The 27,003-nt window shown below is 38.3% G+C and overlaps 1 protein-coding gene across 1 annotated transcript in view; it reads right to left on the reverse strand.

Moving 5' to 3' along the window:
- crim1 (cysteine rich transmembrane BMP regulator 1 (chordin-like)) overlaps positions 1–27,003 on the reverse strand; it is a 146,740-nt gene that overhangs the window by 16,306 nt on the left and 103,431 nt on the right. Inside the window, exons 8-14 of the mRNA XM_077240129.1 lie at positions 18,339–18,467; positions 17,269–17,425; positions 13,306–13,427; positions 7,143–7,355; positions 6,246–6,461; positions 3,356–3,577; positions 2,176–2,364 (exon numbers count right to left, since the gene is read on the reverse strand). Coding sequence (XP_077096244.1) covers positions 2,176–2,364; positions 3,356–3,577; positions 6,246–6,461; positions 7,143–7,355; positions 13,306–13,427; positions 17,269–17,425; positions 18,339–18,467 — 1,248 coding nt within the window. The remainder of the gene's footprint in view (positions 1–2,175; positions 2,365–3,355; positions 3,578–6,245; positions 6,462–7,142; positions 7,356–13,305; positions 13,428–17,268; positions 17,426–18,338; positions 18,468–27,003) is intronic.

The following is a 27,003-nucleotide window of genomic DNA, read 5'->3' on the forward strand; positions in this document are numbered from 1 at the left end:
AACTTTATGATTGGCCCAAAGCAGACTTCTTACTTCAGCATGTTCTGAGTTTGTGCGCGCTCATAGCGGTAATCTGTGTGTTGCGTTCACACGTAGCATCATACCGGTAATTTACTGGTAATGTTACAACTTCCCTTACTGGTAAATTGCCAGAACCGATTTACTGGTATTTTTGGTCATGTTCCTTTTTCTTCTTTTTTTCCTGTTCACACATGATCTCTTACCAGTAATTTACCAGTACACTGCAAAAAATGCTTTTCTAACTCAGTATTTTTGTCTTGTTTCCAGTCCAAATTTCAAAAAAATTCTTAAATCAAGATGCATTTACTAGATGAGTAAAATGACATGAGATATTATGTCCTGTTTTCCGGGGGAATTAATCAAAATTAAGTGAGTTGATGCTTAAAAAAAGCTAAATTATCTGCCAATGGAGTAAGAAAAATAATGTTAATTCAAACAGAAACAAGATTATTTTTCTTACTCTATTGGCAGATAATTTTGTTTGTTTTGAGCAAAAACTCACTTCATTTTTATTTATTTCCCCAGAAAACAAGACTTAATATCTTATGTCATTTTTCTACTTTAGTAAATGGGTCTTGATTTAAGAAATGGAAACAAGACAAAAATACTAAGTTAGAAAAGCATTTTATGCAGTGTAAAGACTGGGCTACTATTAATTAACAGCACAACAACTGAAGGAGTAAACTTGATGTCACCGAAACACAAAATTGATGTCACCTTTTGGCCACGTCTGTATAGTAGATCTGTAATGTGTTTACCATGCAGATTCACTTTCCCTCAGGCCCCATCCACACTACTACATTTTAGTTTAGAAACGGAGACCTTCTGCTATGTTTGCACCTCCCGTCCAGACTAAAACGACAAAAACGAAGACCTAAAACGTAGAAGTTTAGAAACGCTGCCGACCCCGTTTTGCGTTTTGAATCTCCGGAGGGCGTTTTAGTGAACACGGGTCAAAACACAGGACTTCAGAAACGATGACGCAGAGGCTCACGCTCGGCTCTCTGATTGGGTGTCATACAACGGAAGAAAACATACAACAACATCCTGGACTACCAGTTACGTTAGTGCAAGCAAATTCTGCATTTTACAATGCTATAAATGTACACGCGCCGGAGGCAAGCTATTATTCGAGCGATCTGTGACCATTCCCGTGTGCAGCGGCGGTATCGACCGTACATGGAGCGCCGGTTTTGGGTTAAGCTGGGAAGAACCAGCGCATGGTGGGATAATTTTATCAATGAAGTTGAACTTTCGAATGGCCAGATCGGCACTTATCAACCTCAGCGAAATCTGAGGAATAGCAGAGAATGTCTAATAAGGGGAGAATTGGCACTGTCTGGTTACTTCCGGTTTCTGGACTGGCTGCAGTAACACGTCTCTGTCCATGCGGGGGCGCTCGCAGGCGAGTGCAGAATGAATGGGAGTCTATGGGGTGTTTAACCTCAGAAATCGACTTTTCTCAGGATGTAATTTTTTGTCAAGTAATTTGAAAGTTGCATTCAAAAGGGGGGGCTAAGATAATAAACTCAGCTGAAAATTGCATTTTTAAGTTCACTTATCTATTCTAAAAATCCGTTCAAAAATGTGATGATGTCACATAATAGCAGAATGCAAACGTGTTCCGGCCAACAACGACCTAACCTGTAAGAAATCGAAACGACATAAGTACTCGTTCATTCGACTTTTGGACTATAATCTATATTGAACTTGCGGAATCAACAATAAAATCTACGTTAATTCAACGACAAGCAGGAGAAAGGGATACATTTAGCCGTCTAGCTCCATAGACTCCCATTCATTCTGCACTCGCCCCGCGATCACCTCCAGTGGAATTCTAATGGAACTGCAACCAATATTATTTACAATGGGGTTAATAGGAAGTGCCAAGACTCTCCATAGACGGACTCTGGGAATAGTCAATCTGTTTCCTGTTTACACCGGCACGCACACGCCCAGTGTATTTCAGTCGTTTTAATGGAGACGGAGATCAGTTCTAATACGCAGCTGAAACGCTGGTGTGGACGGAGATCGTATTCGTTTTAATTCTCCGTTTCTAAACTAAAACGCAGTAGTGTGGATGGGGCCTCAGTCTGTTCTACTCTGAGCATCAGATCTAATCTCTGTCTGAACACACAGCACATGAGGCCTGACCTGGACACAGGGGGCAGCAGCTGCCCTCCACGGTGACCGGCTGATGGCAGGGTAATGCAGGACAGCTGACAGTCGAGCAGAGGGTCTGGCCTTGCAGGCAGTAGCAGTGAGTGCAACTGTCAATGTCCCATCGCTCCTCATCCATGTACGTCTTCCCATTGAAATGACACACGGCCCTCGGCGTGGCATCTGGTGCAGAGGTGGGAGAAATGCTCTGTCATAACCATGTCATAAACACCCACATATGATCAAAAGGCAACTCAACTGGGCTGTCTGATCTTATGCTCCCTAGACTTAAAAGGTCTGTAACATAGCTCACGTTATAAACCTTTTAAGTCTAGGCAGCACAAGGCGTGCAACATCAAAATACTGAACGTGTACTGGAAAACATGTGACACAAACCAGTCTAATTTAAGCATAGTGATAATTAATTACAATGAGAAAAAAGGTAAAGAGAAAAGAACTAGACAGTGCCAAATCAAAGAAAGAAACAAAACCAAAACCAATTTTAATAGATATAAACAAAACAATTTATAAAACAATTTATAACCTAGCTATGGCCGCTTGAGCGTTTTGGCAGCGCAGCATTTTTTTTTTTTTTTTCAGTTGAGACACTTTGCTTGTTATGATACGGAATATCCACGAAAGTGTTACAAGTATCTCATTTCACACATATTTTGTTTCGGTGTTGATTCTATATTAAAATGTCGATACAATGTAACGTATTTTCTCTGGCTCTTGTTTTAAATTTTTACATTCCGTTATTATGCTTGTTGTTGTCTTCTGTTGACGTTGAACAAGCAGAATGTGGCGGTTGGTCGGTGTGATATTAGTCCCGCCCCTCCTCCACTGTGATTGGACGGTTGGGTAAAAAGTGACAGTGATGAGCGCTGCGTTTTACCTAAAGTTGAACATTCTTCAACTCTCGGCAACCAGTAAAAAACGCCGGGCGCTCAGCGCTTCAGCGTGAAAAAAACGCTCAGGGCCTCGTTACGCTCATGGCGTTTAAAAAACGGGGCGCTCCCATTGAAAACAATTGGCAAAATACGCCAGCTGCGTGAAAAAACGCTTTGGTGGACACACGGCCTAAGAGTGAAAGTAAAGAGAGAAAAGGGGGAAAAAAACAACCCCAACAAACAACATAGGACGTAACGGCTATTTGATCTTCAGCTGTACATACCTAGACAGTATGGGCAACACTGGCCCTTTCTGAGCACAGGCCGGGCGCAGTTGACCGGTGGGCACGACTCGGAGAAGCAGCTGATGGCTCCGTCTAGACACACACAACTGGAGCAGACATTAGGCTTCCAGGACTCCGCGGCCAAGAAGATATCACCGTCTTCGTTCCTGCAGTAGCTGGGCATGCTGTCGTTACTGGGCGTCTGAGGGGTGACTGGGTCATCTGAAGAGAGACATATAAATGGATTTATTTACTAGGCATTTCTTAAAGCAAAACTTAGAGCAAAACTTTATTTTATCCATTGGGAATTTATTATGAAAAGTGGGGATTCAATACTAAAATGGAGCCAGACCTGTATTCACAGATTTATTCTTGTGCACCGGAAACTCGTTTAACATGCCGTTATTCTCTTAAGTTTGGGGACGGTACGATTTTTTAATTGCTCACCACGGCTTCAATTATTTGATCAAAAATACAGTAAAACAATAATATTCTGAATAATTATTATAATTTAAAATAACTGTTTTCTATTTAAATACACATTAAAATGTAGTTTATTTCTGTGATGGCAAAACTGCATTTTCAGAAGTCATTGCTCCAGTCTTCAGTGTCACATAATCCTTCACAGTCATTCTAATATGCTGATTTGGTGCTCAAATAAACATTTATTATTATCAACACTGAACACAGTTGTGGTACTAAATATGCTCATGGAAACCATGATACATTTTTTCAGGATTCTTCGATGAATAGAAAGTTAAAAATAAAAGCATTTACTTTGATACTGTCATGTTTCTATCTGTTGAGTTCAGTTTTGAGATCTTGTTTCCCCTGTCTTTGTGATTTTGGTTTAGTCCTGTTATTAGTTCAGTTTTGAGATCTTGTTTCCCCTGTCTTTGTGATTTTGGTTTAGTCCTGTTATTAGTTCAGTTTTGAGATCTTGTTTACCCTGTCTTTGTGATTTTGGTTCAGTCCTGTTATTAGTTCAGTTTTGAGATCTTGTTTCCCCTGTCTTTGTGATTTTGGTTTAGTCCTGTTAGTTTTCCCGCTCCTCGTTTGTGTTCAGTTTCTTCACCTGTGTTCTGTTAATTATCCCATTAGTCCCAGTTCTTTTAAGCCCTGTGTTTTCCCTCAGTGTTTGTTGGTCGTCGTCAATGTATGGTTGTGTTTACCCTCAAGTCCTGGAGTTTATTTTGTTCTTGTATTTTCCTGAAGTTAATTTTGTAAATAAATCAACTACTTTGAAGTTCCTGCATCCTCGTCTTCAGCTACCTGCACACAACCTGACAGATACACACTTACATACTTTGATACACACTTTTATATAAATATAACAACAGTTATTTTGAAACAGGCCTCCAAATTGCAAAGGCCTTGATTTCAGTGGCATCCCGTTGAAAAGCTTAAATTAATTTGACAGTCAACAATTAAAGTACAGCTTTGAATTTTATCCGAAAATTAGCCAATATTTATAAGTTGAGAATATTTATCTGGGCATGTATTTTCTCCATATTAAAGTGCGAGTGATAAAGTTATAATGCGGTTTCTCTTATAACTGAAGCAAGAAATGTCAACATACATTGACTAAAACATAATACAACAAATACAAAAAAAACAAACAAACAAATACAAGCTCGAAACAAATCTTCATTTCCCCTTTTCATTTAGAAAGCTGAAAATGATTTCAGCGGCATTGAAGAGCAAAAGGAAGCTATAATGCTATAGTTTAGTTGCTAAAACATTTTCTGAAATGTGATCCATTCTATTCCTCTGTCATCTCTTCGGCTCATAGTGTTGATCATGTGCTCCAGCGCACATGCAGTATTCATCACTTCCAAAAAAAACCATGCATTATGCACATTCACATTTTGTTAACTTTCCTCCAGTCAAAGGTGTCTCATGCCTCTATGCTCTAAAAGTCCTCACAATGATGAATCTTTTAATAAAAAAAGTATGCCCTTAAAGGGATAGTTCACCCAAAAATGAAAATTCTGTCAGTAATTACTCTCTCTCATGTTGTTCAACCCCGTAAGACCTTCGTTCATCATGTTGTTCAACCCCGTAAGACCTTCGTTCATCTTCGGGACACGAATTAAGATATTTTAGATTAAATCTGAGAGCTGGATCACTCCTCCATAGGCTTCTAAGGGATTGAAACTTGTTCCTCGAAAAGTTATTAAAGACATTGTTAAAATAGTCCAAGTGACTACAGTGGCTCAATCTTAAGTTTATCAAGCGACGAGAATACTTTTTGTGCGCAAAAACAAACAAAAATAACGACTTTATTTAAACTATTGATGTCCTTCTCTGTGGGCCTCGAGTGAGTTCACTAGTGTAACAGCGCAGCGCTTCTGTGTTGTACATCACACACATCACATGACCAGCGTCGGCCAATAGTGAGCCTACGTGTGACTTAGCACTACGCTATCATACTACGTGAACTGACTCGAGGCCCAGAGAAGGAAATGAATAGTTAAAATAAAGTCGTTTTTATTTGTTTTTGCGCACAAAAAGTATTCTCGTCGCTTGATAAACTTAAGATTGAGCCACTGTAGTCACTTGGATTATTTTAACGATGTTTTTAATAACTTTTCGAGGAACAAGTTTCAATCCCTTAGAAGCCTATGGAGGAGTGATCCAGCTCTCAGATTTAATCCAAAATATCTCAATTTGTGTTGCGAAGATGAACGAAGGTCTTACGGGGTTGAACAACATGAGGGAGAGTAATTACTGACAGAATTTACATTTTTGGGTGAACTATCCCTTTAATTATTTTCATACAAGATCCAAATATAACAGCTACTTTGACTTCTCTTTGACCTTGTTTTTGGTAAGTTAGTGCAGGTCTGATGATCTTTTTCAAATGTAAAGGTTTTTGTTGACAGCACACCTGGACAGTGAGGGCAGCAGGAATCCTGCGTTCTGATTGGACTGTGGCAGAGGAGGGGCGGGCACACCTCCGTCTCGCAGAGCACACGTCCGCTGTGACAGGTGCACTGAGTGCAAGAGTCAATGTTCCACGTCTCTCCCTCCACAAAGTACTCTCCACCCGGGGCCAAACACACGGACGCCTCACTCAGCTCTGGCTTATGGGAACTGGACTCTTCTGAGAGAGATAATCAATATTTGAAAATGTAAAAGGCATCTTTGAGCAGTGGTGGCTCGTCAATAGAGGGCGCTGGGACGCCGCCCCCATCAACATTCCAGAAAATACATGTATATAAAAATTATATAAAAATGAAATAAAAATAAAATAGTTTACTCATACGATGTGCAGGCTGGCAGTAAGAACCTCAGCATTTAATAAAAACTGGCTTTAGACTATTTTCTACGTTTTTTAATATGTTTCATGAGGATTCATGGGCAAGGGACGCCGGACAAATGGATGTCTATCCGTGTCCTTAAATTTTCTGAAGCTGGTCTCTAATTGGTTTCTTAAAGATCCTCCTCCAGGCGCAGGTCGCTGCGTCCCTGGCAAATCAGAATTTGATACATGTTATTTTATCCAATCTGATTGGTTCTTGTCACCTGTCATTCAACTTTACGCTCTTGGGCCACTACTGCGAGTGCGCAGGCGACTCCGCCAAAACCTTGCTAGGCTGATCACTTTCGTAGAGATAATGGCTGCAGTTAAACCAAATTCTGTCATTGATTTACAAAAAAAACCCAGCTATCTGAAATTTATTTGTATTTATTTTCACCCCGCCCCCCCAAAAATAATCATCACCAGCCGCCACTGTCTTTGAGTATCTACGGAGATTGTCAGTATGTTGCAGTGTTGACTCACCTGGGCAGGAGGGGCAGCAGTGGCCGGGTCGGATGGTTGGGTTATCACAGGGCGGCACTGGGCAAGAAATAAGGGCACACATTTCTCTCCCAGCATGGCAGTAACAGTCCCTGCATCCGTCATGCCAGCTCTGCCCATTCTCGTGCCTGCGGCCGTCCATAGACAGGCAGGAGCCCAATTTCACTGCCGGAGCCACAGACGACGAACTCTGATCTGCACAGAGAAACAAATGAATGAACAATAAACACAGCAGCTGACTTTCTGCCTTCATAGAGCTTACAAAAATACTGTGGCAGAACCACGATGGTCAGGTTGGTGCCTTGAATGAACCAGTGCGTACTGAACCTTTCATGTATGCGTAATGGTCACTGAGATTTTGCCAATTCCTGTCCGAAAATTTAGTCCTAACCCTATCCCTATCCCTAAACCTAACCCTATCCATAACTTATCCCTAAAATCAGAGGGAAATGATAGGTGAATAACTCTGATGTGGAAACATCTAACCCTGGTTTTAAGCCTAAACTTGACATAAACTGTAAACTTGTCCCTTAAAACTGATTGGTTGATTGCAATGTTGTTCCAGAATCAACACAGATGTTGATCCAGGAACATGTTGTACTTGGTGAAATCACGTTCATCAGTGTGTAATACAGCTGTTTGTGAATGTAAAAGGTCTACAAAGATCAAAGTGCAGTATTTATGGGTTTGTCGTCTCCCAAAAGAAAGAACCAATTCTGGACTGCCTGAAAGGATTTGTCAGTAATACCAGTCTCACTTTCTGCACAAATCTATGTAGGTTTGTAACAAATTTGCATAATTTCATCCAGTCTTCATTGGCTGCCTGCGAACAACAAGCTGAAATTTAGATATGGTAATGAGCGTTTAGTTTCCAAGTGCTGTAGACAAGTGCTGTAAGCGATAAAACAGTCACAGACTGGGCTATCTGACAAATCAGAGCAGAGAAAGCTCTCGGAAAGGAGGAGTTTAGAGAGACTGGATTCTTTATTGCACCGCTTCCCAACAGGGGGGTCGGGGCCCACAAGGGGGCGTCAGCGAGCTCTTTGGGGGGTCGCGTCATATTTTGAAAAGTGTTGAACAGTGAGCATTAAAGCAGCAGTCCGTAACTTTTTTTGTCTTCAAAATGTACTAAATTTATATAATGAGCGAGTACATCATGAATACATTTTCCAAACCGTGTTTTTGTCTTATCCTGAGTCACTATGGTACACCTGTAATAAGTGTTTATATTGGGATTATTTCACACTGGTTCGGGTCGCACCGCTGCGGTGTAACCCAGTGACTCGTCATAGACATAATGACGCAATCCTCACACTGATTAATAAAGCCTCACAAACAACATGCAAGTATTAAGGTCCCAGACACCAGTCATTTTGTAATAGCCTATATTAATATTTTTTTGTCAACACACCAGTGTGAATACTGATATTTTTGTTATTGCATTTCAAATAGGGCCAATTAATAGGCTACTCCTAGGCTTATGTTTTTAAATTAAAAAAAGCCTACTGATGTTTTTGTTATAGTATTTTCAATATTATACACTATTATTTGTGCATAAACATATCTGGTTAGAGCAGTGGTTCTCAACCTTTTTTGGCCCAGCGCCCCCTTTCCAAGATCCAGAACCCTGACCGCCCCCCACCACCACCAAAAAAGGGCTAAATGTCTTTATTGAATGTATGCTGATTATCATTCTGTTATAATAATAATAATAAAAACAATAATAATGTGTATGATTGACGTCCTTATTTTCTTCTTAAAATTATAATTATCATTATTATTATTATGAAATCCGTAACTTTAAGTATTTAAATTGTGAAACATTTATGTATTGAGTCAGTATATCCATTTTCAAAACCGTGCTTTTGTCTTATTCTGAATTACTAAAGTACACCTAATAAGTGTACATAAGGGCCGCATCGTTTTCTCCTTTCCACAAGCGCTTGCGCTCCCGTCTGTTGTTGCTAAGAAAGCATGAACTGCGCTCTCCATGACATGATGACGAGGATTCATTGTATTTGATACAAAGGATTGATTGATTTCTAGCCCTTGCATTAGCTTTACTAGTAGATATATTTATGGAGATGAGAAAAAAAAAACCTGCCCTGTACAGCTATGATCAGCTGTCCGGCCGAGCGTTCGATGTTGTTACGGAAAGGCCGAAGCTGATCAGATGGGTTTTGTCATTATGACTTGCTGTGCACTTGCGGCATTCTGAAAAGTTGAGATGTTTTCAACCGAGGCGTCGGTTAACATATTATGTCTTCAGTTAACTAATTTATAGTTATAAACGCAAATAATAATAATTACCATTATTACCATTATTATTATTACATTTGGGCTATGTAGAAGACGCTTTTATCCAAAAAAAAAAGAAGAACAACAAAGCAATTCTGGATGTTCGTGGGTGAGGGAATAAATCCATATTTAATATACTCGACACTATACTGTCTGCACTTCTTCTTGTTTTCCGCCATGATGTTTAAATGTGTTTTGATGTCAAAATTGTTTTAGTTTACGTGATTGTGTGCATTTTGATTGGACACATTAATCTTAAACCGCGAAGCTTGTGTACATTTTGATTGGACACATTCTTTCTACCACTCTGCCGGCTGCGGCATTTGTTTTTAAGCGTTGCCATGGAGATAATTTGCCGGTAACTAGCCGGGACAAGTCTGAGTGGGCTACTAGCAACATTTAAATATTAATTAATTAACACAGACATAATTTTATTTTACATTAAAACATGGACGCTATGGAATTATGTCGGACAGAGACGCATTCGGAAGGGCATTTTCAAAAGTGCGAATGACTCATTCATTCTTTTTTTTTTCTTTTGCGCAGGTAATGTTTTGAAAGACGATGTCTTGTAACGTTAGCTTACTGATGTAAATAAATAAAAATGTATACAAAGATGTGATGATGTCCTGATTCACTTTCTTTTTTTTTTTCTCTTTTTTTTTTATTGCATAACAAGAACAATATATAACATACACATACGGAGGATCACATAGTATTATATCTATTACATTCATAATAGCATCAAAGAAACAATAGACAGAAAGAAAAAAAAAACTATAAGGGGAAACATTACAAAAAATTCCAAAAAGAAAGGGATTCAAAAATAGTATACATCCGTTTCGCTTTTTTATTTCTTACATCTTTTAGGGAGACTTTCACTTTCCGTAACGGACTGAAGTGCGCGTCCGAGTGAAGACAACACATTTCAGCGCTAGATCGTCTCTTATTTAACAAACGAATGAAACGAATGCTGCTAGTTAACTGGATATGTTTTATTTGTATTGGTACATCCGTGCCGCGAGATGTTTTAAAAGTGTTTCAAAACCGCCCTGTAGGCTAAATGACACCTAGGCTACTATTTCATATACCGGTAGGCTACATGTTCTACGATATGATATTTTATATTAATATTCTCATAGGAACCTGAGACTCGCGCTTGGGACTGCACGTGCGTATTGGATCGTCTGGCCTGGTGGGACTCCGAATGAAGGTGGAATGGATTTGAGCAGCAGCGTGGAAATCAATGCTGTACCTAAAACGCCCATGCATTCAAATTAACATTGTATGTGTTGTCAGAGGCTTAAAAAAGTTGTGATAATAACAGTGAGTATATAGAGCTGGTAAGTCCCGCCCATCCGTAAAACTCCAAGTGGACCTCTAGGTTGAAAAAGCGTCAATGCAAGTGAATGAGAGAAAATAATTATTTTCTGATCCCGTTTGAATTGTGCCATGAATGTGAACATATGTTGTCTGTGAATTTTTTATATAATTTTTCATGTAACGAGTTTGACAGTATATTGTATGATCCCCCTCTCAGCTGCCTCGTTCCCAACGCCACCCGACACTGTCCAAACGCCCCCAAGGGGGCGGTACCGCCCCCGTTGAGAAACGCTAGGTTAGAGTAATAAACATACTGTTTGTTTAAAAACAAATTTTTTTTGTCATCCTTACTGCAAGCTTACAAGAGCGACAATATCAATAAATGTGAAGGGGGCCCTAAAATATTTTCTTGGGAAAAAGGGGGTCTCAGACAAAAAAAGGCTGGGAACCACTGCTTTATTGAACTGTTTCAAACACTTTGAGAAAAGAGGTGATGCTGCAATGTATATTCTGAGAAAATGAAAGTTTTTTTTGATCTTTGACGTATGTAAACCTATTGTAGGAGACCTGATTTTTTTTTTTAAGAATCTTCTAAATAGCTTTTGTGCGGCATACAAAAATGGTACTTTGTTGGGTCGCCACTTGATGCCAACTGTAAAATCTGTTTTGAGAACTTCTGCTTTGCAGTGAAAGCAGATCATAATTAAAATGCATTTAGAGGAAGTTAGATTTTAGACACAGAGCAGATGTTTGTTTAGAGTCAAGTCTTGATGGATTATTTGGCATATTAATAGTGAAACGGGAAAGCCAGAGGATTCCCTGAATAATTTTTGCATTTATATTCCAGACATTTGACCTCTTCAGTGAAACATTTTCACTGGCTGCTCCACAATCAGCATGAAATGACAAAATATGCAAGCGATGCTTTGCACGCTCCAAACCCCACAGCACAAAACATTCTCAAATCTCATTCTATCTGCCAAGAGCGTCACCTCTCACTGCCTCTCTATAACAGCGGCACGGCTCCAGCCAGGCCCCAGTCAATATCACAGAACCATTTCACATTGATTAAAATCCTGTCAGGGTGATATGTGGAGGATTCACGTTTCAAAAATTCAACGTGAGAGAGATTTAAAAAATGGGTATTTTTCCTCACTCTCTCGTCTCATTAAACGGACCGAGCTTGTGAATATCTCACGTGCCAGCTTCATTATTGAAGATGAATCAAATGAGGACACCAGAGCCGTATGAATAATGGAGGCGTGTGAGCAACTGTGGACCTGGCTTGTGTATGTACAACAGGTGGCCCTCAAAATAAATGGAAAATAGGGGAAAGGGGGATGAGTCATGCTGGAGACCCAAGTCTCTGTGAATACGAGGCCCAGCAGTGCTCACATGGCTTACACTTAAAAATGACAGAAATAACACCTCAGCAATCGATTCAGCTGTATGGGGCCAATGTACTATAGCACTAGATCACCTCTGGCCATGGAGGGAAACTATTATTTTAAACTTTTTAAATGGAAAGATTCTTATCGATCTGAGACAGATTTAGGCATTAAAACAGATTTCGCTTATGCATTAAAGACATCAAATACAGGGATTTTACCAAGTATGTTCATGTGTCTGAAAAAATAAAATAATAATTGCATGTCCTTGAGCGGCTTATTGTGTATGAGAAAAGTCACTAATCTGTAACAAATTATTATAATTATTAATGATATTAAATCGAATAAACAATTTTGGAAGTAATGTAGTTCATTACAGTGTTGTTATGGTTAATAAAATCTATAGATTTTTTTCCGCAGCTGGAAAAAAATAAAATTAGATATTAGATATGCAACTCACTGACATAAAATAAGCTTGTAGAATTACTAAAATTATAACTGATGTAAAAATAAATAAAAGCTCAAAAGAAATATAAAGCTATTAAAAATGTATTCAATATGAAACCTGAAAAAATATATATTTTTAAAAAGCTAATTCAAAATATTCACTTGCTTGGTTCATTTACTAATTAGTGAGTGATTGCTAGCAATGAACCAACTTGGTATATTAATATAGAATTCACATGATCTGCATTATCAGCTGTGCATTTATCCTAAAATTATGTCAATGTGGCTCATCCTCAGATTTAAAGGGTTAGTTCACCCAAATATCTAAATTATCCCATACTTCAATCCTAGGTTTATATGAAATTCTTCTTTCAGCAAAAAAACACAATCGGAGTTATATTAAAAAAATATCCTGGTTCTTCCAAGCTTTTTAATGGGAGTGAATAGTATCTTTAGGCTTTATAAAGTAAAGATATAAATAGTATAAATATAAATAGTATAGTATAAATAGAAAAGATATTGAAGCCCCAAAAAAGAGCATCCATTCATAATAAAATGAAGATGAGTAAACTATGGGACACTTTTCATTTTTGGGTGAACTAACCCTTTAAGATGGGATCTATCTTTTTCCTATAAGAACCAAATAACACAGAAACATACTTTTAAATATATATAATACTTTTGCTTACCTCTACACTGACAAATCAGACAGCCCAACTCATCATGCTGGAAGCCCATTGGACAGGCCTTGTCACATGGCAACTCGGGGCATTTCTTACAACGGCAGGTGTCACAACCATGTTTGTTCTTACTGGTAAGAGAACATGAGAACAAGAAAGCTTAAAAGAGAAATAAGTAATACAATAATACATAAACACAATAGTATACAGTAGTACACGGTATAATATTATAGAAATGTTTTTATAAATTATGTATGTGCAAATGATGTAGAAAGTCCAGTCATATCTGTATTTTAAGGGTCATTTCACACATAACATGTTTTTTGCATTGCACGGTCCTAATTTTCCATAACTTTTCTATGTAAACATGCACCAGACGGACATATTTGAATGTTGTGCTCGCGTCTTTTGCATTCTGACACATCTAAAAAATTGCGGAAGTTAAAATTTTATTAGTTACGAGTTTAACTATTAATAAATGCTTCTCAAGACCTTGTGTTATTTTCCCATTTCACTGTTCACGTCTTGCATTTTTCAAAGCAAAAAAGGGTTCTGACTGACAGAGACCACATTTTTATTTGTTGATTGCTGGATCCACATCACCAGGTGTCAGTATTGATTCAGAATGGCTGTTATATTGGCCAGCGCAACATACACAAATATGACTTAGTGCACCGTTAAAATAACTCTTCAAGACATATGGACTTCATAAAGAGTCGGTACACACACTCAGCACACTTTGTCATTGCCACATCAAAGCTTGGCATATACACCAGGTGCCAAAGACACGGTCCAATGTCATCCGTTAACACTGGAACAGAGAGCGAGAAGGAGAGAGAGGAAAGGAAGAGAGAGTCTTTGTTGACCTTACATGAAGTCCTGTTAGCAGATGGCACATTAAAGACGACTAACCAAAACGCCCGATCACAATACTCCTTGAAGTCCAAGGCACCTTCCTTGGAGAACAAACTCTTGCAGGCGCACTGTCCTGAACCCCAACTGCCCATCTCACACACACACACACACACACGCTAGTCCCCCTATCTGCTCTTATCAGATGAATAATAGTGCTGAGACGCAGCCATGTGCAGTGCGTATTTGGTTTGGTGATAAGGAGCTATCAGGTATGATGTCAGCAGTGGGGAATATCAATATTCTTTGTGCAAGAGGAGGAAATCTGCGCTAAGCTGCATGCATTATTCAGGACGCGAGCTTGATCCTCAGCCATAACTTTGAGGGGGCATAAATGGATATCTAAAATTAGAATCTGAGATGCAAGCATTTGCACTTGTGTGCTCATTCATGACGGTAGAATTGAGGGGGAAAAGAGACAAAGATGGGCCAAGGGCCGAACTCTGATAAATAAAGACTCCTCTTTATTCATCCACGCCTGAGGGAATGAGTCTCAGATAGGAGACTATAGAGGTGCAAGACCAGCGAACACTGCTGCCTCTTTCTCTGCACTTGTCATTATGGTCTTTATTTTGTTTTAAAGAAACAGTACACCTAATAACAAAAATGATTCATTTAATTTTTTGCCTGTTTTTTATTATAAAGACAGTAGAGAGGAGGAAATCATGAGGGAGACGACGGGGGAATGGGATTGGGTCTCGACGCAGGCTAAATTGGAACCTGCATTTCCCATATAAGCACCAGAGTGCAACATGTCAGGAGCATGTGTGCTAACCACTACACCACAGCTCCAAACTGAGGCGGGATTGGTTGTGCTCAACATCGACTGTGATCGATTGCTAGATAGCTCCGTCCACAGTGAAATCTCATTGGTCCCAAATATCACTCCTCATAGGTGTATATAAAAATCAAATATGTTTTGGAATATTTTGCTTTCAAAATCTTCTTGGGGGAATCTTGTTGCGTTGGATCTAGGGTGCATTTCCTTGTACAATGACTTAAATCGCTGCTTAATCACCATTAGTATAAGGCATCATTAACTAGCTAGTCACAGATGTTTTATTAAACTCAAGTAACTCAAGTGCCATTCGTCGAAATTGGTACAACAATACAGAACTGCTGGTAATAACGGCCGGTGTTTTATCTGTAAATAGCGAACATGGCATTATTGCTATTTTTTAGTTGTCTGTTGTTTTGCTTTATTTCCAGATGCAGATTCCCACTTACGTCACAGTACGGGGTTCAGCACATACTCATACACACACTTTTTAAAATGCCACTAATTCTCTTGACAAACTAAGACGCAGAATGAAATTTGTAGACATCAGTCACTGAGAGAAGTGGCACATTCTTTCTTGCACTTTTCTCTTCTTTCTCATCTCCATTCGTCACAAGATGTCTCTTTAACCTGCCGACTGCACAGCTCCACAAAAGTTTTTACAAATTGGCTCAGCGATCTGCTTGCGTAATTGGTGCATTTTTTTTTTGCAGACGTGGAACAGCAGTGTTTATTCGCAGTGGTGTCAAGACATGGTGTTGTGTAGATTAGGTGTTCAGCTTCACTATCGCAGCTCATCCTTTACGCGGCGCAATCAGAGACGCTGATCTGAGCCGGCTCTAATTAGCTGTCAGCTCCAAACTCGCAGTCGGGCACAAACAAGCAAAGCATAGCGCAGGGGATCATTTTGTCATTCACAATTTCTCCAGACCGTTATAAGTACAGTGCGGGATTCGCTTCAGTTTGTGACAACTAATGACTGCTGCCCTGACAGTTTCGAAAATCATTGGGGTAACAATGACATAAAATTACAGATAACAGTGGTCTGGGCTTTTATGGAACTATATTATTACATCAGTGAAGTGGAGACTAAGGAAGACGTATTCTTATACTAGTCATTAAAAGTAAAAAAAAAACCCTAACATGTCATGTAGCCCCAGTCCCAATTCGCATACTATCCGTCCTAAATAGTATTTGAAAATAGAATTAGTACGTCCCAAATCGTATTATGTTGAAATGAGTGTTCTTAAGAGACCCGGATGATCTACTGTTCCCGGTCAGAATCTGAAGCGCAGATCGATGCGCACGCTAACGGCTAATATCGCCCACCGCCCATCGCGCGTTAGACGAGGATTTGGTTAGAACTACAAACAAGACTGAAAAGTGTTAAAAAACTACAGACATGGAGGACGCGCGAGTCCGGCGGTTATGTAGAGAGGTTTAGATAAAGGTGTTTGAGTGATTCATTATCAGTATCTAACCTGACGAAAATGAATTTATTCTAGTTGTCTACATTATATTGCATCTTAACAATATTTGAACTTTTGTAAAGATATATTTAGCCATTACCTTTTAAATGCATCATTATATTCATTATATTACAAACAAATCTCCGCATGAAAGACCCACGACTGCAGAAGAACGTGCGACTACATTTCTCTCCGAAACCCTAGGAAATCAAATTAGATTTAAAGGAGGATTTTAACTGTGACGAGATGATTGACAGGGCAGTTTACGGTAACAGGATGATTGACAGGGCAGTTTACGGTAACAGGATGATTGACAGGACAGTTTACGGTAACAGGATGATTGACAGGGCAGTTTACGGTAACAGGATGATTGACAGGGCAGTTTACGGTAACAGGATGATTGACAGGGCAGTTTACGGTAACAGAATGATTGACAGGGCAGTTTACGGTGACGCACGCGACAGACCTGTCCGTTAAAGATGACGTGATAGTATGTCCCAAAGCTTGCCTACTCTTTTGCTACACACTCAAAAGTATGTACTTTTTGTTCACAAAAAGAGTACATACTTTTAGGTCGTAGTATAAGAAGGCGAATTGGGACTGGGCCATAGTTAACCTTTTTCAAAATTGCCTTAAAGTGAAACTAACAGTCCCCTAAAACCAATCCAGATCAAACAAAAGTTCTTGTGGTCAAAACAGGAAGAGCTTTATGGCTTTTCATGAAGTTTGAAGACATTTGACCACTTGCTGTACAACTAACAATGAATGTAACTGCACTTGTTACGTCCATGCATCAGATTATTGTTTTCTTACATGTAGCCGAATGGGCATTCCTTGGCACAGGCCACAGTCTTGCACTTCTTGTGACGTGGGCGACACTGGCAAACATCACAGCCGTGAATGTCAGTCTGGAAGCCAAAAGGGCATTTAAGAGCGCAGCTGGTAATTAGACCACTGCACAACTCTTCTCCTGAAGGTTAGAAGAAAAACACAGCAGAGACCAATTCATTACAGCTTTAGACAATAATTGCACTTCAGTATACATGCTTTAAGATTGGCACATATGAGAAAGGCAACATACATTAATGCAAAAAGAAAAATTCAAACGCCCTGTATGCACTAAAACACAATATAATATAATATAATATAATATATCACATGGCTGGAAAAGGCTCTCAGCCAATCAGATTCGAGAAACTTTAATATAATATAATATAATATATAATTATTTTATTTTGGTTTATTTTATTTTATGCTTTGAGAAGCACCCAACTATTATATTAATTATTATATTATATTATGTTATATTTTGACTTTGTATATAATAATTATATCTAAAGTTGGAAAAACTTAAATGAAATACTGTTCACTTTCCAAATAATTAAAAAAATCGTAAAATTCACAACAAAAATGTTGAAAAAATAATTGTACTCTATTCTATTATAACTATTTACTGTAAAAACAATATTTAAAAAACAAAATCTGTTTTGTGAATTTGTAAATGTAATTATATATTTATATTCAAGCATATTCCTCGACGATAAATAAATTAAAGGGAATTTGAGAAACAAATCAGTCAAGTGTGTCCAAACCTTTTCCTAGTAATGTATATCTTCTTTTAGAATAATTATAATCCACAACCAGTGGATTTCATCCACTAAATCAGCATTATTATCTTTTTCCTCTGACATAATATGTCAGACTTAGATTCACCCAGTCTATCTCAGTATAAAAACAATCCTTTAATCCATCTGGCCTTCAGTGTTTATCCTCATAAACATCTCTGCTAAAGCCAGTCAGTGTGTGGAGAGAGAGTGCCTGACAGCGTGTGTGTGGCGTGAGGAAGATGAAGCACTTCTCCAGTGACGTCACAGCTCACGTACGTGTCTTGCAGCCGCACGTCCTGCAGCCGCTGGAGTCCAGCCGGGAGCCGTACGGGCAGCTCGAGTCCTCCAGCGTGCAGTTGTCCAGCGATCCGCAGACAGGGGGCGCCATCGTGATGTAGCTGGGCTCTGGGAAGCAGAAAATTCCCCCAGAGGATGTGAGTCACTCTTGACGAAGTCAGACAGTTAAACAGACAGAAACGAATATGGGAATCAAACGGGCTCAAACGGGACTACGCTTATGAGTCATGGGAGTCAAACACGATTTAACCACAGACTTTCTTTCACTTTCAGTTAAAAAGATAGTTCACACACAAATAAAAATCTTGCCATCATTTATCATCCTGCCTCATCCTCATGTTAGCTTGGAGAATTTTTGAAGAATATCCTGACAACTGTTTTTAATAGAATAAAACCAGTGTTATTTTAGTATTATTTATATACTGTTATATTATATATAATTAACTGTTATATTAATATTTTCATTTTTTTATTTTCAGGTTTTAGTAATTTTGTATTTTTATTCATTCCTATTTTTTATTGTCTATTTCGCTTTATTATTTATTGCAATTTTTATTTTGTTAATTAATTTTAGGACTTATTTTACTTTCAGTCAGTTGCCAATGCTTTAAGTTTTTCATCAAATACTGCATTTCTTTACTTTCTCTCTCTCTCTCTCTCTCTCTCTCTCTCTCTCTATATATATATATATATATATATATATATACATATATGTATTAGCCTATTTTTCAGATGTATAGGGTCATATTCATCCGCACAGTCACACAGACGAAGCACAACCAAAACAATGTCCTACGGGCCAAAAGTTACGTAGTGTACATTTAATAATAACAACAACACTGGGAAAAAAATCCCTTACTTGGATGTAAAAACCAACAAATATTATCTCTCTTTGCTCACAATGACATCTCAGGCAAATAAAAATCCCACTTGGTTATAATTGATTAGACAATAAATCGAATATCAGATTACAGAGCTGTTTAATATAGAATATTATTATATTATAATATTATTGATCTGCCTTACTTAAGGTGGACGTTGACTCAATTTTCTTTTAGATACAAACTCTGTTATATTATTTTCATGTTATCACTGTGAAGCTGCTTTGATACAATCTGTATTGTAAAAAGCGCTATATAAATAAAGGTGACTTGACTTGACTTGAATATAAACCATTCTTCCATTTAGCTTATGACACCCCTGACAAGTTTCTATTTGATCTCGATCTTTCCGGTCGAAAGTTTTAATCCATTCTGAAAAAGATGGGAAACACTGCAGTCAGATGGATAGACAGAAAGAAATAGAGATGATACATAAAGTTGTCAAGGTTTAAAATGGATAAAAAGCTTCATGACTACAAATAGAGCTGATGGCAGAAGTCCAAAAACGAGCCATCATCACTGGAAATTGACTTTTTCACGGTGTGACGAGAATCTATAATTCGCCACTCCAGCAAAACCTGAATGCTTGTAGTACATGCTGAAATTGCTGACTGAATTGATTGGTTTGTGCCTGTCAGAGAGATCATCCAATCAGCTTCTCTCTGATGTTTCATGCATTCTTTGAATGGAGTGCCGTTTCTGCTATAGGAAAACAATTTCATGTTCAAGCATACATGCAAACACAAGTATGCAATTTCATTTTTATTCAAACAACAACAGTTGATCCATCTTAAAGGGACAGTTCACACCAAAATAAAAATTCACAAGGCTTTCACACAAAGATTTTCTAGTGTGTGCTCTTAGGCGGCTCTTTGAAAACTGAAATATTATGGAGATGGTTTGGCCGTGTATTATGCTAATTAGTAACTGCAGGCAAGCGCTCCCTCGTAAAGAATAATCGGGAATCATTAGCATTAGAACGAGGATGAGAACGAATGTATAAGCGTGTGCTGCTTGTATGCAGTTATTAGTGGAGCAGACCCACTGTGCTTTGTTTATTCTCATTAAGCTGCTCTTTTAAACAATGCGGTCTCTGGTGGGCTGACCCCGGACCACACGGCTGCTGGGACACTGCGCTGGAGAGAGACAGAATTGTGTCAGAATTTGGAAATAAGTCAAGACACGTTCCTCTTTTGATTAGCTCGAACCGCACATGGAGAAGAGACACATGAGCTGTCAGTGGCCAAAAGAGAGTGCCATCTTTGCATTAATAATTAGTGCAGTATCTTTCTCAGACTGAATATAAATACAGTCGTCATGGCCTGAGTTTTGGGGGTCAATTTGTTATTAGAGCTCAACAGTGTCCTTTTTATTGTATGGGAAAGGGAAGTGTGAATAAGAAATGGTAACAATTTATTTTGATGGTCCCCCAACAGAGATTCTATTAACTATAAGTAACTTTGCGACTACATGCCAACTAACTCTCATTAGAGTATTAGTAGACTGTCTGCTTAATATCTGCTTTATTTTAATGGTCCCCCAACAGAAAACAGAGTTACAAGGGCCAAAGGGTTAAAATATTCCCCTACGAAATGGAAGAAAACTTCATGAACCCGATACGTCATCAGTCGTCGACGATCGCTCTGACGTTACGGAAGCGACGAGTTTTTACACGATTTCTCCATGACAACGACTAACAATGAGCGGCGCTGCTCTTACCTCTGAGGAAACATGATGATTATAACGTTCCTTCCTCGAAATGTATGTCTTTTCTGTTTCGGAAAGGTCATTTATTATTCAATTTCTTAATTTAAATGACTATATTTGATTCATGCCCCTACATTTGATTTAGTCTAGTTAATTTTATATCAAATACAATGTGATTTTCAAAACTGCAATGGAAATATTTACAGGTCACCTGGTGTAAGTTAAAGTCGATCATTCTTTAAAGACGAAGACAAGACAGAGTTCTCCATTAAACTAATACAAGATAAAAGTATTCCGGGAAAAATGGATTCGAAACAACAAAGAAATGCCACAATTTATCAAGACCTTGAAGCAGATAGTAGGGAGAAACACCTCATATGTGGCCGCTCCCAAATATAAGGGGCTTTCCTTTCCATTAATGCCTGGATAAAACACCTACATCTCCTTTTCTGTTTCGGAAAGGTCATTTATTATACAATTTCTTAATTTAAATGACTATATTATTGTTATAAGAGTAAATAAAGTGCATGGTGGTGTCATCTGGGGCTAAATTTAAATGTTTAACCGTTTGCAAAGCCATCTCGCCGGTGATTCACGATGCATTCTGGGAACTTTCTCGTAGCCCTTCAGGGTGTGCCTCTGAAAAATCTCCGTTTCGAGGGCTATGTAGTTGTTCTACTAACCCGAAACCCTGAACCCTAACCTAACAGTCTACTAATACTCTAATGAGAGTTAGTTGAAATGCAGTTGCAAAGTTACTAGTAGAATGTCTGAAGTGCACCATCAAAATAAAGTGTAACCTAAGAAACAGCTTTTGTGTTTCATGGAAAAAACAGTAACAGTAAATGACAGAATTTTCATTTCATGGTGAACTATCCCTTTAGTACATTCAAAACAGCATTTGTTTGTGGTCATAAGAGTGTTTTCCTGCGATGCTAAGAATTACCAGAGTTTTAAGTTGTAGTCTGAATTGAATGTGAAGAAAAAAAGACTGGACTGCAAAATAAAGCCAAGACAACACATCTTTCTACTGAGCATTCACTGGAAACAACCAAAAACAAACCCAGAGCATGACTAGTCTAATCTGATTTACCAACAAATGACTCGCACAATAAGACTCACAAAAAACAAGTTATTGGCTTGAAACAGCCCATCAAATCCCTCATTGAATAAACTCACTGGATTTGTCAAGTCATTACATTCAAAATAAAGCAACGGTTTGATTTGTGAAACTTAAATCAGTATCATTACTGGCTGACTGTTCATATGATACTGTGTAGTTGCAGAAAAAAAAATTAATTAAACATTACATTAAATATACACCAATAAATACTTAAAAAAAGAAATTAATACTTTTATTCAGCAAGATTACATTAATTTAATTTAAATCTAAATCAGAGACAACAAATAAGAAAGACCATGGCAGGTGTCAATTTAAATGTTGGCCGGATGTATTTTTTTACAATTAAGAATTAAAAATGTATAGTATAATAAATATTAGTAGCATATTATGCATTAATGAAATATAAGTAAAATATCATTATATAAAAATATAAGTATTCTTTAAAAAATAAGTTGAAATAATGCAAATTGAACCTCGGAGAGTTACAGTAGGTCTACGGACTTTAACAGTTGATACGTTTTTGTACAAAAAAAGTTATTTCCCCATGGAGACAATGAAATACTAAGAAAATCGTTTCAGTTATGACTTTTTTTTCATTTGATTTAGTCTAGTTAATTTTATATCAAATATAGGAAACATTTACAGGTCACCTGGTATAAGTTAAAGTCGATCATTAACCTCTTAAAGACGAGGCGGTGTGTTTGGACAGAAGACGAGACAGAGTTCTCCATTAAACTCATAAAAGACAAAAGTATTATGGGAAAAATGGATTCGAAACAACAAAGAAATGCCACAATTTATCAAGACCTTGAAGCAGATAGTAGGGAGAAACACCTCATATGTGGCCGCTCCCAAATATAAGGGGCTTTCCTTTCCATTAATGCTGGGATAAAACACCTACATCTCCTTCAATTTAAAAAAATGGCTATATGTGATATGTGTGAACCTACCAACATTCATTGCCATGATTTTTCGAATGATTTATCACGAGAGGAAAAAAGTACTTTTTAGTTGCATAACATCGGTTAATGGAAACGCTGTCATTTCGCAATAGTTTTTTTATCGTTATTTAGAAAATATCGCAAAAGTTTTGCGCAAATCTGTAATGGAAACGCAGCTTATGATTCTCAAAAGCCTATATTTATTTATATCACATAATGGCAACCAATTATTAAAAGTGGCAACTTCTCTCTCCCCAGTTTGTCTCAAATGTAAGGACCTACAGTTATTAAATTAAAAACAAGCTAGCTCTCAGCGATAAATAGAAACCCGAGGCAAAAAAAAAAAAACAGCATTCTGTTTTCCTATTCATTAAAGCACGCTGTTCCATTAACACTACTGTACCATTTAAAGCCATGGCGCTATTAGTGCCTCGTTTTGTGTCTTCCTATGCGGCTCCACAACAAACAGATCATGCTCACATTCAAAGACTGCTAGAAATAAACAAGTGAAATGTAATGAAGGTACATATTTAAACATATTTAATATGGAATAATACCAGTGCAAAACGCTTCTGGCTGTGGGGTTTGCTATAAAATCTGATGTGCAATTTTGGGGGTTGAACCCAACCTGACAGCTTTCATTTGCTTAATTACACATGCTGCGTCTGGTACAATAACTTGCTTCTGACGGGGAGAGGGTGTCACCTTGAGGAAATGAGCTCTTCTAACAAATAATAATTAGGAAATAAAAATGCACAGAGTGCAGGGCAGCTGGCAAATGAGCTAAATTAAGCTGTCCTGGGACCAGGGGATAGAGTCAGGGCTGTGTCCAACAGGGCCCAGAGGACAGAGGCAGGACATGGACACACACCAGTAGCGGCGCTGGGATGTTTCAGTGCCAAAAGACAACACTGGAGTGGGTACATCTGTTCACAGAAGCGGGCAAACACACCAGTGCTTGTGTTGGGTAAATTGAATATTTACAATATATTCAAATGTTCAATAACAGTCAGTTCTTGTCTGATAATTATTCAAATAAAATAATGATATACTTTCTAACTGGCTACATTTAGTTTGAAACCTGTTGCTGAATATTAACAATATGAACTGAGACACTCAATATTACATGAACTAATGCTACAAGACGGCCACGTTCACAGAAGCAGAATACTAATCCTTAATATGCTTACTTTCACACACAGTTCAGTTATTTACAGGAGTGACAAACACGTTCTATGGAAGCTTGTTTCTGCCACAGAATAAAACATTAAAAAAAAAATTGTATCTCGCAATTATAACTTTTTTCGCAGAATTGCGAGATATAAACTTGCAATTGCGTGTTTTAAGCCCCTTTCACACAGAACGCTGATCCCGGGAAATTGCCAGAACACCGTCTGTGTGAACGCAAACATGACCCGGGATTGATGCCGGGATCGATGCCGGGTTGGGGATCTAGTAACATTGCCGTGTTCAGTCCCAGAACGCGCGCTGTGTGAACAAAAGCCGTAATCAATGCCGTGTCGTAATGATGGCGCTGAAGCCGGGATCGTTCGCCAGCGTGAAACGGTACGTAATGCGCTAGTTTATGATCGAATCAGAGAAAAAAATGCACAAGCGTGGTTTCTCGAGAGAGAAAGCGCAGCTCATACGCAAACTATAGACGCTGCTGAGACATTACATGTCACATCGATGTCACGTGTCTTTACGGGATTTTTACGGGTTGTGTGTGAACGCATTCTCTGATTCCGGAAAATCACTGGCAGTGTGAATGAACCAAAATCAAACGAACCCGGCTCAAATCCCAGGTCACTTTATCAGTGTATTTTCTGGAATCTCTGGAATCTCTGAATCGTGCTCAGTACTATTGTCACTGGAATGTGTTGATCACATTCACAAACGCCCGCATGTAACATGCCAGATGTAAATGAGAGGCGCAGCGAGAGCAGAGTTCTCGAGACCTTACCAACAGGTATGCTATGTAAGTCCTCTATCGAGGGGGATATCAGGCATCATTACATCTTCCTTTTATTTCCCATCTTTTATTAGGGCCACATATGGCTCGGCTGAATGCACATGGTAATTTCTCTGCTTTATCCGGCAAGATAAAAAAAGTCATAGAATGGAGTAACAGTCCTATCTTTATTTTTGCTTGGAGCACTGCTATCACACGACTCTGACAGCGGGAGACAACAGGCTTTGTTATGGATGGAACCACCAAGGTGACAAAACAGAAGTGTGTGTGTGACTTCAAAACACTAGAGTCATGGACACAGTAAATCTGTTGTTCTGCATTGCATAGGAACCTTTTTATACACAATGCACTGAAAATATCCGGAGACTACTGTATCTGTGACAGAAGGAATTCAGAGTTCAAAATGAGTTGCATTCTATACACATCATCTGTGACAGAAAACTTGTCTGAGTTTGTAAAAACAAGTATATAGTAGGTAATGCACTGTTTAGCACTCGAGCACTGATGGTGTGGGGACCCTATTGGAAATGCTCCGTTGGCTTTATTTTTGAAAAAATGGGCATAAACCTTACACACATTAACAAAATCACAAAATGATTTATTAACCTTGTTTATGCCTTATATAGAATTCAAAAATCTGTCAACTCCTTTAATGGCTATATAAACACTATAAACCCTGTAAGTTTTGCATTATAAAGCCGAAAGGGATCCTTTATAGAGACAAAAATTGGTAACAGACATCCATTCACATTAAACTGTATAGTCCAATTGTTCAAAAAACGATTTAAAGAACTTTCTACAAAAGCAAAAGCTGCATATTTTAAATTTCCACAGTGCAAGGTATACATTCATAGCAAGTGCTTTACTTTATAGTCTTTTTTGTTTGTTTTTGAGTCAAAATGTCTTTCGTTTTTGAACAGGCCACTGCTTCTGTCGAAAGAGCTTAACTTGTATTGAATCTGGAATATATTTTAAGATCTCATATTACACCGTAGCCGTGGAGAATAGATGCCCAAATATCAACCCTTTAGTACAACTTCTGCTCCCTATACTGACATTTAGCTGATGCTTTTATCCAGAGCAACAGCATACAATATTTATTACAGGGTATAATAGCCCGGGAGCAACTTAGGGCCTTGCTCAAGGGCTCCATGCTAACAGTTAATGAATGGCTCCTTGCTGGGATCAAACATTCAAACTTCTGGATGCTATTCCAAATACAGGAATAGCTCACTAAAATGATGAAAAAAAAAAAAAAAAGTAAAATAAAAGTGGTGCATATGATCACAAATCCAAGTTTTCTGAAGCCATTTGATAGGTTTGTGTGAGTAAAGGATGTGACACTAACATACATCACTGTGATTGGCAGTCCAGCTTAGCAAACCAGAGCACAAGAAGAAGAAAGGAGGTGACGAAAACAAGCAAACAGCTAAGCAACTTATCAGACATATTAAAATAAGCTATATTACAAATCCGTCTGTAGTGATCGAAAATTGTGTGAATATGTTAAGCAAGCAAGGCTTTGTTTACAATTTGTATATCCGCAGCCCTAGCTCTTCTGGTTTCCCTTTTTGAATGACAAATACAGACTACTGCCACCTGCTGGTATGGAGAGTTATTGTTTTTCTCACGGAGGTGCAGATTGGTGCTAGTTGGTCATTGGCTGTAGTCTTTGCGGTGTGTTTAACGTGAGGCGACACCACAGTTAACCTTTGTTGCCGCTAGTCTTTGATGTTGCCTTGGTGTGTTATGGCCTTTAAAGATTTGAAATGAGTTTCAGTTATTTAAATGTTGGTCTGTTCATCACACAAAGGTATATTACTGTATGACTTCAGAAGACTTCAGAAATATGGAGCACAATACATACGAGAGCACTTTTATGGTGCTCTTTCGGTCATTTCTGGAGCTTGACAGCTTTAAACTCACTTCCACTGTACAGAAAAGCAGAGATTGTGGAAGATAACTCTTTTTTTTTGTGCAGTGGTAGAAAGTGTAAATATGGTCATGGACTCCATTTATG

Source organism: Siphateles boraxobius, unplaced genomic scaffold (assembly GCF_051911475.1).
Source record: "Siphateles boraxobius isolate OS27281-9 unplaced genomic scaffold, OSU_SipBor_1 22, whole genome shotgun sequence".
NCBI lineage: Eukaryota > Metazoa > Chordata > Actinopteri > Cypriniformes > Leuciscidae > Siphateles > Siphateles boraxobius.